This window comes from Leucoraja erinacea, chromosome 1, assembly GCF_028641065.1.
Source record: "Leucoraja erinacea ecotype New England chromosome 1, Leri_hhj_1, whole genome shotgun sequence".
In the NCBI taxonomy this organism is placed as follows: Eukaryota; Metazoa; Chordata; class Chondrichthyes; order Rajiformes; family Rajidae; genus Leucoraja; species Leucoraja erinaceus.
In genome coordinates this window covers 61,247,993-61,263,984 of record NC_073377.1, presented here as the reverse complement: position 1 = coordinate 61,263,984, position 15,992 = coordinate 61,247,993, and the positions used below count along the sequence as shown (strand labels likewise).

General features: G+C 42.5%; 1 protein-coding gene across 1 annotated transcript in view; it reads left to right on the top strand.

The window, feature by feature from the left end:
- tusc3 (tumor suppressor candidate 3) overlaps positions 1–15,992 on the top strand; it is a 390,927-nt gene that overhangs the window by 149,907 nt on the left and 225,028 nt on the right. Inside the window, exons 4-5 of the mRNA XM_055635574.1 lie at positions 10,956–11,096; positions 15,206–15,346. Coding sequence (XP_055491549.1) covers positions 10,956–11,096; positions 15,206–15,346 — 282 coding nt within the window. The remainder of the gene's footprint in view (positions 1–10,955; positions 11,097–15,205; positions 15,347–15,992) is intronic.

Below are 15,992 nucleotides of genomic sequence, written 5' to 3'. Positions count from 1 at the left end.
AGGGCAAAAATCAAAAAGGGCCACTTTTCAACATAATTGTATAAGGGGTAAGAGTGTTGTAAAAACAAGCCTGAAGGCTTTGTATCTTAATGCAAGGAGCATTCGTAATAAGGTGGATGAGTTGAATGTGCAGATAGTTATTAATGAATATGAAATAGTTGGGATCACGGAGACATGGCTCCAGGGTGACCAAGGCTGGGAACTGAACATCCCAGCCTTGGTCATTCATGAATTCAATATTCAGGAGGGATAGACAGAAAGGAAAATGAGGGGGGGGGTAGCATTGCTGGTTAGTGAGGAGAGTAACACAATAGAAAGGAAGGACATTAGCTTGGAGGATGTGGAATCAATATGGGTAGAGCTGCGAAACACTAAGGGGCAGAAAACGCTAGTGGGAGTTGTGTACAGGCCACCTAACAGTAGTAGTGGAGTTGGCGATGGCGTCAAACAGGAAATTAGATACGTGTGCAACAAAGGTAAAACAATTATAATGGGTGACTTCAATCTACATATAGATTGGGCGAATCAAATTGGCAGGGGTGCTGAGGAAGAGGATTTCTTGGAATTTATGCGGGATATTTTTCTAAACCAACATGTAGAGGAACCAATGAGAAAACAGGCTATTCTAGACTGGGTATTGAGTAATGAGGAAGGATTAGTTAGCAGTCTTGTTGTGCGTGGCCCCTTGGGCAAGAGTGACCATAATATGGTTGAGTTCTTCATTAGGATGGAGAGTGACATTGCTAATTCAGAAACAAGGGTGCTGAACATAAAGAAAGGTGGCTTTGAGGGTATGAGACGTGAATTGGCCAAGATAGACTGGCAAATGATTCTTAAAGGGTTGACGGTGGATATGCAATGGAAGGCATTTAAAACTGCATGGATGAACTACAACAATTATTCATCCCAGTTTGGCAAAACTATAAATCAGGGAAGGTAGTGCATCCGTGGATAACAAGGGAAATCAGGGATAGTATCAAAACAAAAGATGAACCGTACAAATTAGCCAGAAAAAGCAGCCTACCAGAGGGCTGGGAGAAATTCAGAGTCCAGTAGAAGAGGACAAAAGGCTTTATTAGGAAAGGGAAAATAGATTATGAAAGAAAACTGGCAGGGAACATAAAAACTGGCTGCAAAATATTTTATAGATATGTGAAGAGGAAAAGATTAGTTAAAACAAATGTAGGTCCCTTGCAGTCAGAAACAGGCGAATTGATCATGGGAAACAAGGACATGGCAGACCAATTGAATAACTACTTTGGTTCTGTCTTCACTAAGGAAGACATAAATAATCTGCTGGAAATAGCAAGGGACCGGGGGGTTAAATGAGATGGAGGAACTGAGTGAAATCCAGGTTAGCCGGGAAGTGGTGTTAGGTAAATTGAATGGATTAAAGGCCGATAAATCCCCAGGGCCAGATAAGTTGCATCCCAGAGTACTTAAGGAAGTAGCCACAGAAATAGTGGATGCTTAGTGATAATTTTTCAAAACTCTTTAGATTCTGGAGTAGTACCTGAGGACTGGAGGGTAGCTAATGTAACCACACTTTTTAAAAAGGGAGTGGGAGAGAAAACAGGGAATTACAGACCAGTTAGTCTAACATCGGTGGTGGGGAAAATTCTGGAGTCAGTTATTAAAGATGGGATAGCAGCACATTTGGAAAGTGGTGAAGTCATTGGACAAAGTCAGCATGGATTCATGAAAGGTAAATCATGTTTGACGAATATTATAGAATATTTCGAGGATGTAACTAGTATAGTGGATAAGGGAGAACCAGTGGATGTGTTATATCTGGACTTTCAGAAGGCTTTCGACAAGGTTTCGACAAGGTCCCACATAAGAGATTAGAATGCAAACTTAAAGCACACGGTATTGGGGGTTCAGTATTGATGTGCGTAGAGAACTGGCTGGCAGACAGGAAGCAAACAGTAGGAGTAAACGGGTCCTTTTCAGAATGGCAGGCAGTGACTAGTGGGGTACCGCAAGGCTCAGTGCTGGGACCACAGCTATTTACAATATATATTAATGATCTGGATGAGGGAATTGAATGCAACATCTCCAAGTTTGCGGATGACACGAAGCTGAGGGGCAGTGTTAGCTGTGAGGAGGATACTAGGAGGCTGCAAGGTGACGGATAGGTTGGGTGAGTGGGCAAATGCATGGCAGATGCAGTATAATGTAGATAAATGTGAGGCAAAAACAGGAAAGTAGACTATTATCTGAATGGTAGCTGATTTGGAAAAGGGGAAATGCAACGAGACCTGGGTGTCATGGTACACCAGTCATTGAAAGTAGGAATGCAGTTGCAGCAGGCAGTGAAGAAAGCAAATGTTATGTTAGCATTCATAGCAAAAGGATTTAAGTATAAGAGCAGGGAGGTTCTACTGCAGTTGTACAGGGTCTTGGTGAGACCACACCTGGAGTATTGCATATAGTTTTGATCTCCTAATCTGAGGAAAGACATTCTTGCCATAGAGGGAGTACAGAGAAGGTTCACCAGACTGATTCCTGGGATGGCAGGACTATCATATGAAGAAAGACTGGATAGACTCGGCTTGTACGCACTAGAATTTAGAAGATTGAGGGGGGATATTATAGAAACTTATAAAATTCTTAAGGGGTTGGACAGGCTAGATGCAGGAAGATTATTCCCGATGTTGGGGAAGTCCAGCACTGGGGGTCACAGTTTAAGGATAAGAGGGAAGTCTTTTAGGACCAAGATTAGAAAATTATTTTTTACACAGTGGTGAATCTGTGGAATTCTCTGCCACTTAAGGTAGTTGAGGCCAGTTCATTGGCTATATTTAAGAGGGAGTTAGATGTGGCCCTTGTGGCTAAAGGGATCAGGGGGTATGGAGAGAAGGCAGGGATGGGATACTGAGTTGGATGATCAGCCATGATCATATCGAATGGCGCTGCAGGCTTGAAGGGGCGAATAGCCTACTCCTTCACCTATTTTCTATGTTTCTATGTAATCTTCTGCAATCATTTGGGGATGTAACATGTAGAATGGATAAGGCAGAGCCAGTGGATGTGGTGTATCTGGACTTTCAAAAAGCCTTTGACAAGGTCCCACACTAGAGATTAATTAATGTGCAAAATTAGAGCAAATGGTATTGGGGGTAGGATATTGACATGGATAGAGAACTGGTTGGGTGACATGAAGCAAAGAGTAGGAATTAACGGGTCCTTTTCAGAATGGCAGGCAGCGACTAGTGGGGTGCCGCAAGGCTCAGTGCTGGGATCTCAGTTATTTACGATATATATTAATGATTTAGACAAAGGAATTAAATGTAACATCGCCATGTTTGCGGATGATATAAAGCTGGGTGGCAGTGTGAGCTGCGAGGAGGATGCTATGAGGATGCTGCAGGGTGACTTGGATAGGTTGGGTGAATGGGCAGAAGTATGGCAGATGCAGTATAATGTGGATAAATGTGAGGTTGTCCACTTTGGTGGCAAGAACAAAGAGGCAGATTATTATCTGAATGGTGTCAGATTAGGAATAGGGGAGTTGCAAAGAGACCTGGGTGGCCTTGTACATCAGTCACTCAAAGTAAGCATGCAGGTACAGCAGGCAGTGAAGAAAGCTAATGGCATGTTGGCCTTCATAGCGAGAGGATTTGAGTATAGGGGCAAGGAGGTCCTATTGGAGTTGTACAAGGGCCTGGTAAGACCACACCTGGAATATTGTGCACAGTTTTGGTCTCCTAATTTGAGGAAGGACATTTGTGCGATTGAGGTAGTGCAGCATAGGTTTGCCATGTTAATTCCCAGGATGGCATGACTGACATATGATGAAGGAATGGATCAACTTGGCTTATGTTCACTTTAATTTAGAAGGATATCTTATAGAAACATATACAATTCTTAAGAGATTGGACAGGCTAGATGCAGGAAAAATGTTGCGCATGTTGGGGGAGTCTGGAACCCAGGGACACAGTTTAATAATAAGGGGTTAGTCATTTAGGACTAAGATGAGGAAAACCTTTTTCAGCCAGGGAGTTGTGAATCCGTGGAATTATTTTCCACAGAAAGCAGTGGAGGCCAATTCACTGGATGTATGACAGAGAGAGTTAGAAATAACTGGGCTAACTGAATTGAGGGATATGGGGAGAAAGTAGGAACAGGCTACTGATTCTGGATGATCAGCCATGATCATATTGAATGGCACTGTTGGCTCAAAGGGCCGAATGGCCTACTCCAGCACCTATTTTCTATGTTTCTACCCAGTTTTCCTTTTCTTTTGTGAATGTGGTGGTTTATCATTTTCAAGCCTCCTGCTCTCTCACTCAACTCTAATATCCAAGGTGGAATTAAATATTTTATTTATAATATCTGTTATGTCTTTCTAGCTTCCAGCAACAAACATAAATGCAGAAGAGAATGATACCATCGTCGATACAATGTCAAGAGATTAAAGTACACCACTGAAACCTGGAACTCCAAATCATAATTAAATGAAAATCCGGAGCAGTTAATATTAGCTTAATAAATGCTGGGTTGTTCAGTAATGTCTGAAAGAGGCTCCCAACTGACAGTTACATGGATTCCTTCTTCTGAAGTGATAAAGCCATTCAGTTGGAGACCAATCAGACTACAAATGCCAGTCCTGCTCATGACAGCCACATTCCATAAATGAGTGATAAAAGGAATCAAATGTAGTAATCTTGGTAAAATTATTTTATATAAGATCCTGTGGCAGTCCCTGGGGGTTAGGCCACTCCTTGGGTCATCCCCCTCGGCTATTGAGGGACAGGGGTTTCCCGAGGTCCTTATCGGGGGTGTGTGTGTTCTCGCTGTGTCATTAAAAACTACTGTTGAACCTGCCTGAAGTCTGGCCTTTTCCTGACCTCGTCCAGGCCGCTACAACTGGTGACCCCGCCGTTCATCACATGACCTGCGGTTCACACGGTTCTCCAAGTCACTGAGGGTATCAATTATTCCGCCCTGGCAGCGGCTGCTGCTGTGCGACGCTGCTGTGCGATGTCTCCACTGGACTTACGCGACCCATCGTCCCCGTCGCCTGGTGGCGCAGGGTGTTTGAGGTGCTCCATGGGCTTGCACATCTGTCCATCCAGGCGACAACGGCCCTGCTAGCCTCCCGCTTCATGTGGCAAGGGCTGCGGAAGAAGGTTGGGCATTGGGCGCGCAACTGCATCCCGTGCCACACCGCCAAGGTGCAACGACACGTGTGTGTGCCATTGCAGGAGTTCGTCATCCCTCTGCAGCGGTTTGACCACATTCTCGTGGACATCATGGGGCCGTCCCGGGGCATGACCTATCTCTTCACCGTCGTGAACCACTTCACGCGGTGGCCTGAAGCCATTCCGCTACTTGATTCCTCAACAGCCACTTGTGCTTGAGCCATGGTGGCGCTCTGGATCACCCTGTTAGGTGTGCCACTGGACATAACATCGGACCGGGGGCCTCAGTTCACGTCGGAACTATGGTCGGCCATGGCACGCCTCCTGGGGGTTCGCCTACACCACACGATGGCATATCATCCGCAGGCGAACGGACTGGTGGAGCGGTTTCACAGCCAACTCAAGGCTGTCCTAAAGGCACGGCGCACTGATCCGGAACGGGTGGACGCTCTCCCGTGGGTTTTGCTGGGGATCCGCACCGCACTGATCCGCACCGTTCCCACCACTGCCACCTCCTCCGCCGAGTTGGTGTATGGGTCTCCGTTGACGGTGCCCAGGGAGTTCATCCCGCCAGCACGGGGCCAGGTTGAGCAGCCATCGGACGCTCTGCAACGTCTTCAGCAGGTGGTGGGAAAGCTGGCGCCGGTGCCCACGTGTGGTCATGGGTCCTTCCGTCCGCACGTTCCCTCTGCTCTGGAGGACTGCCAGTTCATCTTCCTGCATAGTACGAGGGTCCCTTCCGAGTCCTAGAGCATGGCTCATCTACATTCGTCCTGGACATGGGGGGTCGGCATGAGACTGTTTTGGTTGCGTGGCTGAAGCCGGCGCATATTGTCATTGATCGGCCGGTGCTGGTAGCGTGGCCCCGTAAGCGAGGGCGCCCTCCGTCTAGGTTACCTCCTCCACTGGTTACTCCATCCCCTGCACCTGTTGGTCAGTTGCCTGTTCCTGTGCCGAGCATGGTGTGCACCTGGGCTGGCCTCCGCGTACGCCCTCCTGTCCGTTTCATGCCTCGGGTACTTGGGGGACGGGGGTCCTGTGGCGGTCCCTGGGGGTTAGGCCGCTCCTTGGGTCATCCTCCTCGGCTATTGAGGGACAGGGGCGTTGATCTACCACGGGGTTTCCCGAGGTCCTTCTCGGGGGTGTGTGTGTTCTCGCTGTGTCATTAAAAACTACTGTTGAACCTGCCTGACTTGTGGCCTTTTCCTGACCTCGTCCAGGCCATTACAATCCCTTAGTTTTAATCCTCCATCCTCTATTCTAACAATATATCAATCCTTTCATTTTCTGAAAATATTTGTAAATTTGGCCTCTAGGTTTCATTGTTATCACAGATCAGTCACATTATTCCATTGCATTTCCTTTAACTAATGTCTATTACCGAACATGTGATTCAATTTTCTGTTACATGTTTGACTCGTTTTCATTAACTTTGATATTTTACCTTTCTTTCCAGTCTTTATCTGCACTTTTCATTTTCTGACTGGTTTTCAATGATAGCTTACATCATTTCAGTGCCTGGTTATTTTCTGTTATCTTTATTTCCCATGCCAACTGGGATGTTCCTTAGTTCCCTGCAAATTGAAGAGGTTTTAAACATTGCATTTAGGATTCTTAGCTTCATTAATAGACAGAATATGAAGGACACTGATTAGACTTTAGTAAGAATGTCGAGTTCAATTATGCACTTCAGATTTTAGAAGGGATGTCAGACTTTGAAGAAAACACCAAATTCCCCATCATCTGCTTGAGTCACTATCGATCAGTAATTTACCAGCCACAACAATAATGTGGCTCCGGTACAGGTCAGAAGCTGAGAGTATGTGGCTTTCCTGCAAATTTCCCACGGACTTTCCAACATTCATTCAGCAGAGCCCAGATGAGTGCACTTCCTGCAATACCATCTGGGACAAAGTAATCTGTGCGATCGTCAGTCCATCTACAATCTTAAACATTACTTTTCTGCACCACAAGTCCACCATACTTCCACCAAGTATAATCTGCAAGATGTGCTACACCATCTGACCAAAAATGTCTTCAATTTACCAAGTACATGGCCTCTACTGTCTGGAAATATTCAAGCTAATGCATCATTGCTTGTAATTTCCCTTGCAAGTTACAAACTATTTTGACAAGGAAATATCCTTGAGGTTGAGGTTTGATGCGTAAAATTCTAAGAACTTCACTTCAAGGACGGGAGTAATTTTAAAATATGACCTATTACCCGTTACCGGATCCTGGCACCAGGGAGGCAGCACACCGTCCTCGAATCCAGTCTGTTGCCTCAGAAACCTCTGTCCGTACCTCTCACAATTCTTAACCATTCATGTCTTTGGAGATCTCCATATATCGCCACCTTCTTGACTTGGAATTGTGCCTCTTTCTTTATTGCTTAGTTCAAATTCTTTAATCCCCCCCGTCAGCAACACAATTTGGAGCACCTTCACCAGTTAACCAGTGCAGTTGATGAAGGTGGCTGAGGTTTTGTTATATAAAGTACGTGACATTGTACTCTGAAATCTTGCTAACAATTGAAATCTAAATCATGGTAGAGCATTGGACATGAAATCTTTAGGATGATCCTTGGGATACTGAGAGAGAAGCCACACAGCACATATGGTCCTATTCGTAATATGAACAGAAAATGCTGAGAACACTCCACAGGTCAGGCAGCATTTGTGTAAAAAAAGTTAACCATTTAGAGCCGAGACCCTTCTGAAGAACTGTGAAAGAGAAAAATAAAGTTAATTTTAAGCAGCAGAGAAGTTTGGAGTGATGGGTAGAACAAAGGGAATATGTTTATCTGTTACAGGGTGAGACCATGACTTGAAGTAGCAGTAAGATGCCCACCGTGCTTCTTTGTGGTTTCTGTTGGCATTTGATATTGGTTTGTTGTCATCATGTGTACTGAGATACAGTGAAACACTTTGTTTATGTGCAATCCAGTCAAATCATGCCATATGCACAATCAAGCTATACAAAAGTGCACCAGGTGGTTCAAAAGGAAATATACCAGAATGCAGAATATAGTGTTACTGTGTTGTAACATTACAGTTGTGGATAAAGTGCTGAAGGTGTGCAATAAACACGCTGGGAGATTGGAACTACACCCTTAGTTTATGGGAGGCCCGTTCAAGAGTTTAGTGGGGAAGAAGCTGTTCCAGAATTTGCTGATATACACTTCATACTTTTGTATCTACTGCCTGATAAGAGACGAGAGAAGATACAATGACTGAGACAAAAATGATAATTGATTATGTTGGCTGCTTTTCCAAGGCAGCATGAAGTGTCGATGAAGTAAATGGGGTGGAGGACAGTTTGTGCGATGGACTGGGCAATTGACAATTCTGTGCAATGTTTTGCATTCTTGGAAAGAGCTGTTGCAAAACCTTCAATAGTGCATCTATAGAATTTGGTAAAAGTTGTTGGAGACGTGCTAAACCTATAAAATTAGCTTAGCTGGGATGTTGGCCAAGAATATGATGGGGAGGTGTGACTGAAAACTGTAGTTTCAGTTGTTCCTGCAGCCCAATGTGTTTCCCACATTTTTTTATTAAGGGAATGCTTTCGGTCTGGTCTGAGAGTCAAAGAGTGAAGTTATCACGAATAGCAAGGCTGTGGTACAGGACCAGCCGATGTGACTGTACTAATGGAAAGCAAATAACTGTCAAAATTATGACAGGCCCAAGAGCTAATGACAAAGATCTCGAAGGAGAGATGGGAAAAATATTTGATGAATACACATAACTGTTCTATTAATGCAAGACATAATTTAATTCAATTCAAATTATTACATAGACTATATTATTCAAAAACGAGGTTGAATAAATGTTATCCAAACGTCTCTCCCAGATGCGATAAATGTTTGTTTCAAAACGCTAATATAACACACTCATTTGTTGGATGTACAAAGTTGAATAAATTTTGGAGTGATATATTTGATATATTTACAAAGATTTTCAAGTCAAGAATAGAACCCAAAACGGAATGGATTATATTTGGAATAATAGGAGAAGATACCAATTTAAATAAAGATCAAAATGTTTTTTTTAATTATGGGTTAATAATTGGAAAGAAATTGATACTTAAATTTTGGAAAAATACAACCACACCAACTGTTAAAATGTGGATTAGGAATATGATGGACATAGCACGCCTTGAAGAAATGAGACTCCGACTAATAGATAAATATGACCAATTCTTAAAGAGTTGGTATCCTTTCATCGACTTTTTGGAATCATGTGATGCAGCGGTGCCGTAAGGATTGCTGATTTCAGTTCATGACGCGGATAGAGCTACATCTCCGAATACAGATTTGAAAAATTCTCTTTTAAGGGGCCTTCTCTTCTATTTCTACTTTCCTCTTTCTCTCTTCCTTTTTTTATTTTTTATATACACACTTCACGTTTTTCTACTCTCTACCATCTATTTTTCCACTTTTTCCCCTTTCTATTGCTTTCTTTTTCTTGTTCTGCTTACTTCTTTCTTATAACATAAAACTAGAGGTTGTACATAGAATGGATTACGGTATTACATAGTTGGCACCTAAAATTAGGTGCCACTGTACTGTTTTGTGCTGTATTAACTTCTAATAAAATAAACAAAAAAAAAAAAAAAAAAAAAAAAAAAAAAAAAAAAGAAGTGGCCAATGATTATACAGGGAAAAAAAAAAACATATAATAAGCTAAATTGAAAAATTGAATATTGAGTTCTGAAAGTTGCAATATGCCCACACATAGAACGTGGGTACGGGCCCTTTGGTCCAACTGATCCATGCTGACCAAGATTCCCATCTAAGCTAGTGTGATTTGTTCTCATATGGCCCACACCCCTCAAATTATTGCTATTCACGTACCTGTCCAAAAGTCTTTTAAATGTTCTTATTGTTGTTCGTCAGGCCAGTATGCCAAAAGTCTTTGTCATCACCCTTTCTACCTGTGTCGTGACTTTCAGGGGACTATGTACTTGTACTCCAAGATCCCTCTGCTCTACAACAATTCCCAGGGCCCAATGTTCACTGTGAAAATCCTGGCCTGTTTCGACTTCCCAAAGTGCAACACATCACACTTATCTGCGCACCTGCTCAACTGATCAAGATCCTGCTGTAATTTTTGATAACGATCTTTGCTGTCTATGATACCACCTGTTTTAATGTAATCTACAAACTTACTAATCACTGGTATATTCTCATCCAGCTTCTGTCTGGGCACATTTGATGAGGACGAGCGAGAAGGAGATGGGGAATTAAAATGGCAGCATGTTTAGAGTTACTCATGTGTACTAAACACAGGTGTTCCACAAGATGATTATCCAAACTACATTTGATTTCACCAGTGTAGAGGAGATCACATTGTGAACACTGAATGTTATACACTAGATTGAAAGAAGAGCATGTGAATTGCTCCTTTATCTGGGAGACTGTTTGGGCCCTGGATGATGGAATGAGAACACGTGCAAGGACAGGTATAGCAAATCCTGTGGTTACATTGGGTCAATTTTAAAATGGGGAGTGATTAATTGGAACAGAAGAGAAATCAAGGTAGCCATGAGGAGCTATCCCTTTGATATGTCGAAAGGGAATGGGAAGTAAATGTGTCTGGGGATGGGATCTTGTTTAAGTTGACTGGATGTAGACAACATCTTTAGCACAATTAGGAATAGGTAATAAGTACTGGCCTTGTCACCAATGCCCTTATCACATAAAATGATTTTTCTATAAAGTGTGATAAACATAAATGACATGGCATAAGTGTATAATGTGATGGAAACTTAATGAACATGTTCAGGCAATTTTTTTTTCTTTTCCAGTTAAATATGAATTCTGCTCCCACATTCATGCATTTTCCACCAAAAGGCAAACCCAAGAGAGCTGACACCTTTGACCTCCAACGAATCGGATTTGCAGCTGAGCAGCTGGCAAAGTGGATAGCTGACCGAACTGATGTCCATGTAAGTTGTTAGAAATAGTCTGAAGTGAAGGTTTCATTGAATTCTAATGTAGTTCTTGCTTTACTTTGAATATTGTTAGTGATTTTGAATTTCTGCCACTATAGACTTGTATAATGGTTGTTTTTCTCTGTTTGTTACCTTAACAGAGCACTTATTTGATTGTATTATATATTATGAATTATGTAATTATATAGATTTATTATTCTTTAATTCTCTATATACCACAATGCAGAATTAGTTGAGCCAAGAATAATTTCTGTACTAACCTTAGCAATTGCAAAAATTACGGTTAAAAAAGGAGAAGTAAACATTTGTTCTTGATCATTTACATTAAATGCTAAAGAATATTAGCAGTATGTATTAGAAGGAACTGCAGATGCTGGTTTAAATCGAAGATAGACACAAAATGCTGGAGTAATCAGCGGGACAGACAGCATCTCTGGAGAGAAGAAATGGGTGACATTTTGAGTTGAAACATCACATAGAAACATAGAAATTAGGTGCAGGAGTAGGCCATTCAGCCCTTCGAGCCTGCACCGCCATGCAATATGCTCATGGCTGATCATCCAACTCAGTATCCCGTACCTGCCTTCTCTCCATACCCTCTGATCCCCTTAGCCACAAGGGCCACATCTAACTCCCTCTTAAATATAGCCAATGAACTGGCCTCGACTACCCCTCTGCGGCAGAGAGTTCCAGAGACTCACCCTCTCTCTGTGTGAAAAAAGTTCTTCTCATCTCGGTTTTAAAGGATTTCCCCCTTATCCTTAAGCTGTGACCCCTTGTCCTGGACTTCCCCAACATCGGGAGCAATCTTCCTGCATCTAGCCTGTCCAACCCCTTAAGAATTTTGTAAGTTTCTATAAGATCCCCTCTCAATCTCCTAAATTCTAGAGAGTATAAACCAAGTCTATCCAGTCTTTTTTCATAAGACAGTCCTGACATCCCAGGAATCAGTCTGGTGAACCTTCTCTGCACTCCCTCTAAGGCAAGAATGTCCTTCCTCAGATTTGGAGACCAAAACTGTACGCAATACTCCAGGTGGTCTCACCAAGACCCTGTACAACTGCAGTAGAACCTCCATGCTCCTATACTCAAATCCTTTTGCTATGAAAGCTAACATACCATTTGCTTTCTTCACTGCCTGCTGCACCTGCATGCCTACTTTCAATGACTAGTGTATCATGACACCCAGGTCTCGCTGCATCTCCCCTTTTCCTAGTCGGCCACCATTTAGATCAAGTCAAGTTTAGTCAAGTCAAGTCAAGTTTATTTGTCACATACACATACGAGATGTGCAGTGAAATGAAAGTGGCAATGCTCGCGGAACAACAAAACAACCAAACAAATTATCGGCCACCATTTAGATAATAGTCCCTGTTTACACAGTCCAAATTGCCCTGTTTTTCCGTTCTCACCAAAATGGATAACCTCACATTTATCCACATTATACTGCATCTGCCAAATATTTGCCCACTCACCCAGCCTATCCAAGTCACCTTGCAGTCTCCTAGCATCCTCCTCACAGCTAACACTGCCCCCCAGCTTAGTGTCATCCGCAAACTTGGAGATATTGCCTTCAATTCCCTCATCCAGATCATTAATATATATTGTAAATAGCTGGGGTCCCAGCACTGAGCCTTGCGGTACCCCACTAGTCACTGCCTGCCATTGTGAAAAGGACCTGTTTACTCCTACTCTTTGCTTCCTGTTTGCCAGCCAGTTCTCTATCCACATCAATACTGAACCCCCAATGCCGTGTACTTTAAGTTTGTATACTAATCTCTTATGTGGGACCTCGTCGAAAGCCTTCTGGAAGTCCAGATACACCACATCCACTGGTTCTCCCCTATCTACGCTACTAGTTACATCCTTGAAAAATTCTATAAGATTCGTCAGACATGATTTACCTTTCGTAAATCCATGCTGACTTTGTCCAATGATTTCACCACTTTCCAAATGTGCTGTTATCCCATCTTTAATAACTGGCTCTAGCAGTTTCCCCACTACCGATGTTAGACTAACTGGTCTGTAATTCCCCATTTTCTCTCTCCCTCCCTTCTTAAAAAGTGGGGTTATGTTTGCTACCCGCCAATCCTCAGGAACTACTCCAGAATCTAAAGAGTTTTGAAAGATTATTATTAATGCATCCACTATTTCTGGAGCTACTTCCTTAAGTACTCTGGGATGCAGCCTATCTGGCCCTGGGGATTTATCGGCCTTTAATCCATTCAATTTACCCAACACCATTCCCGGCTAACCTGGATTTCACTCAATTCCTCCGACTCCTTTGACCCGCGGTCCCCTGCTATTTCCGGCAAATTATTTATGTCTTCCTTAGAGAAGACGGAACCAAAGTAGTATTCAATTGGTCCGCCATATCCTTGTTCCCCATGATCAACTCACCTGTTTCTGACTGCAAGGGACCTACATTGTTTTAACTAATCTCTTTCTTTTCACATATCTATAAAAGCTTTTGCAGTCAGTTTTTTATGTTCCCTGCCAGTTTTCTTTCATAATCTATTTTTCCTTTCCTAAATAAGCCCTTTGTCCTCCTCTGCTGGTCTCTGAATTTCTCCCAGTCCTCCGGTATGCTGCTTTTTCTGGCTAATTTGTACGCATCATCCTTCGTTTTGATACTCTCCCTGATTTCCCTTGTTATCCACGGATGTACTACCTTCCCTGATTTATTCTTTTGCCAAATTGGGATGAACAATTTTTGTAGTTCATCCATGCAGTCTTTAAATGTCTTCCATTGCATATCCACCGTCAACCCTTTTAGAATTAATTGCCAGTCAATCTTGGCCAACTCACGTCTCATACCCTCAAAGTTACCTTTCTTTAAGTTCAGAGCCATTGTTTCTGAATCACCCATTTGTCCTGAAACGTCAACCATTCCTTCTCTCCAGAGATGCTGCCTGTCTCGCTGAGTTACTCCAGCATTTTGTGTCTATATGACGGAATATTAGTAGTTCCATTGTGAAGTCTTTTTAAAATATTAGTTTACAACATTCAGTCACAGGTACATCTCTTTGTGTAGCATAAGGGGCTTGGATGAATTTGTGCACTGGAATCTTGCCGGTAATCTGACCACAAATTGCATTGGAACATTGGATGCTCTCGAGAAGGGTCTCGACCTGAAACGTCACCTATTCCTTTCCTCCTTAGATGCTGTCTGATCGACTGAGCTATTCCAGCTATTTGTGTCTATCTTTGGAAGTAATATATTCAAGCTCGTTTGATACATCAAAGAGAGGACACACAACAAATAAGGCCCTTTTAAGAAATTAAAAAAAAAGTGATGGCAACATTCAGTAGGTCAGGCAGCATCTGTGGGAAGAGAAATATTTAACGTGGAAGACTCTTCATCAGACATCATTCCAGTGATGCTGCTTGACCAGTTGAATGTGTCCAGCATTTTCTATTTACATTTTGCCATTAAATAATATTGCAATTAAAAAGGATGGTAGACATTGATCCCTGTAATAAACTGTATTTGCTTATCTTTGTGGTCTTTCAAGAAACTGCATCCTAATAGTGATATTTCCACAAGATTAAAGAGAGATACTGAAATCGGCCTTCGGGTCATTGACTCTGTGCAACCATCAACTTATTTCTCTATTAATCCTATCCTAACCCACTTTATTCTTTGCATATTAACACCTCTCCAGATTCCACTACTCACCTGCTCATGAGAAGCAAATTACAGGCCAATTAATTTACCAACTTGCACATTTCTGGGATGTAGGAAGTTGCGCTATGAGCTTTAAACATAGCGCTATGGGCTTTAAACATAGTGTCATGGGCTTTAAACATGGCGCTATGGCTACAGCGATATGGGTTTTAAACATAGCGCTATGGGCTTTAAACATAGCGCTATGGGATTTAAACAAGGCACTATGGCCACAGCATTATGGGTTTTAAACATATGGCTACAGCGCTATGGGTCACAGACTGTTCGGGCAAAATTATTGTATAACACTACAGTTGTGAGGCAGTAGCTCTCTCAATTGCACCACTGTGCTGCTCTCCAGTTGTTCCAATTACAGTTAACATAGCAGGTAGATAAATGACAAGTTGATTCAGGGATATATTTATTTGTTTTTCAGATTCGTGTGTTTAGGCCACCTAACTATTCAGGCACCATTGCCTTGGCTCTCCTTGTTTCACTCGTAGGAGGACTATTGTATTTGCGGAGAAATAACCTGGAATTCATCTACAATAAAACTGGTTGGGCCATGGCTGCTCTGGTATGTATTCAGATTACCATGAAATTGTTAAGTTTTTCAGCTTTTCATGGATATTTTACATATGCAACTGATTATGTCAGTGCTAACATTAATTGTGATAATTTGTAAGATTTTCTAAATTATCTGACAGGTTATACTTGTATCAAAAGACAAACTGCTGGAGCGACTCAATGGAGCACCATCTGAAACAGGAAGGGAGGGGAATTGTTGATGTTTTGGGTCAAGACCCCGCATCAGGAATGAGGGAAGATAGCTAGTATAAAAAGGAGAGAGGGAAACAGTGTTGAAACAAGGCTTGGGAGGTGTGATAGATATAAACAACTTGGATGTAAATGTAGACAGGTTGGTTAGTGAGTTTACAAAATGCACCAAAATTGTTGGAATCACAGGGAATGTGGAAAGCTGTCATCGGGATATAGATCAGTTACACATAAGGTGGGAGAAATGGCAGTTGGAATTTAATCCAAGACTGTACTTTGGGAGGTTGAATGCAGTTGATGACATTGATGTGCAAAAGGACCTTGAGCTCCAAGTTCGTAGCTCCCTATGCCTCTGTCCCACTTAGGAAACCTGAACGGAAACCTCTGGTGAACTTGCCCGTGACCCAAGTTTTCCATGAGTCGCCAGAGGTTTTGGTCACTCGCCT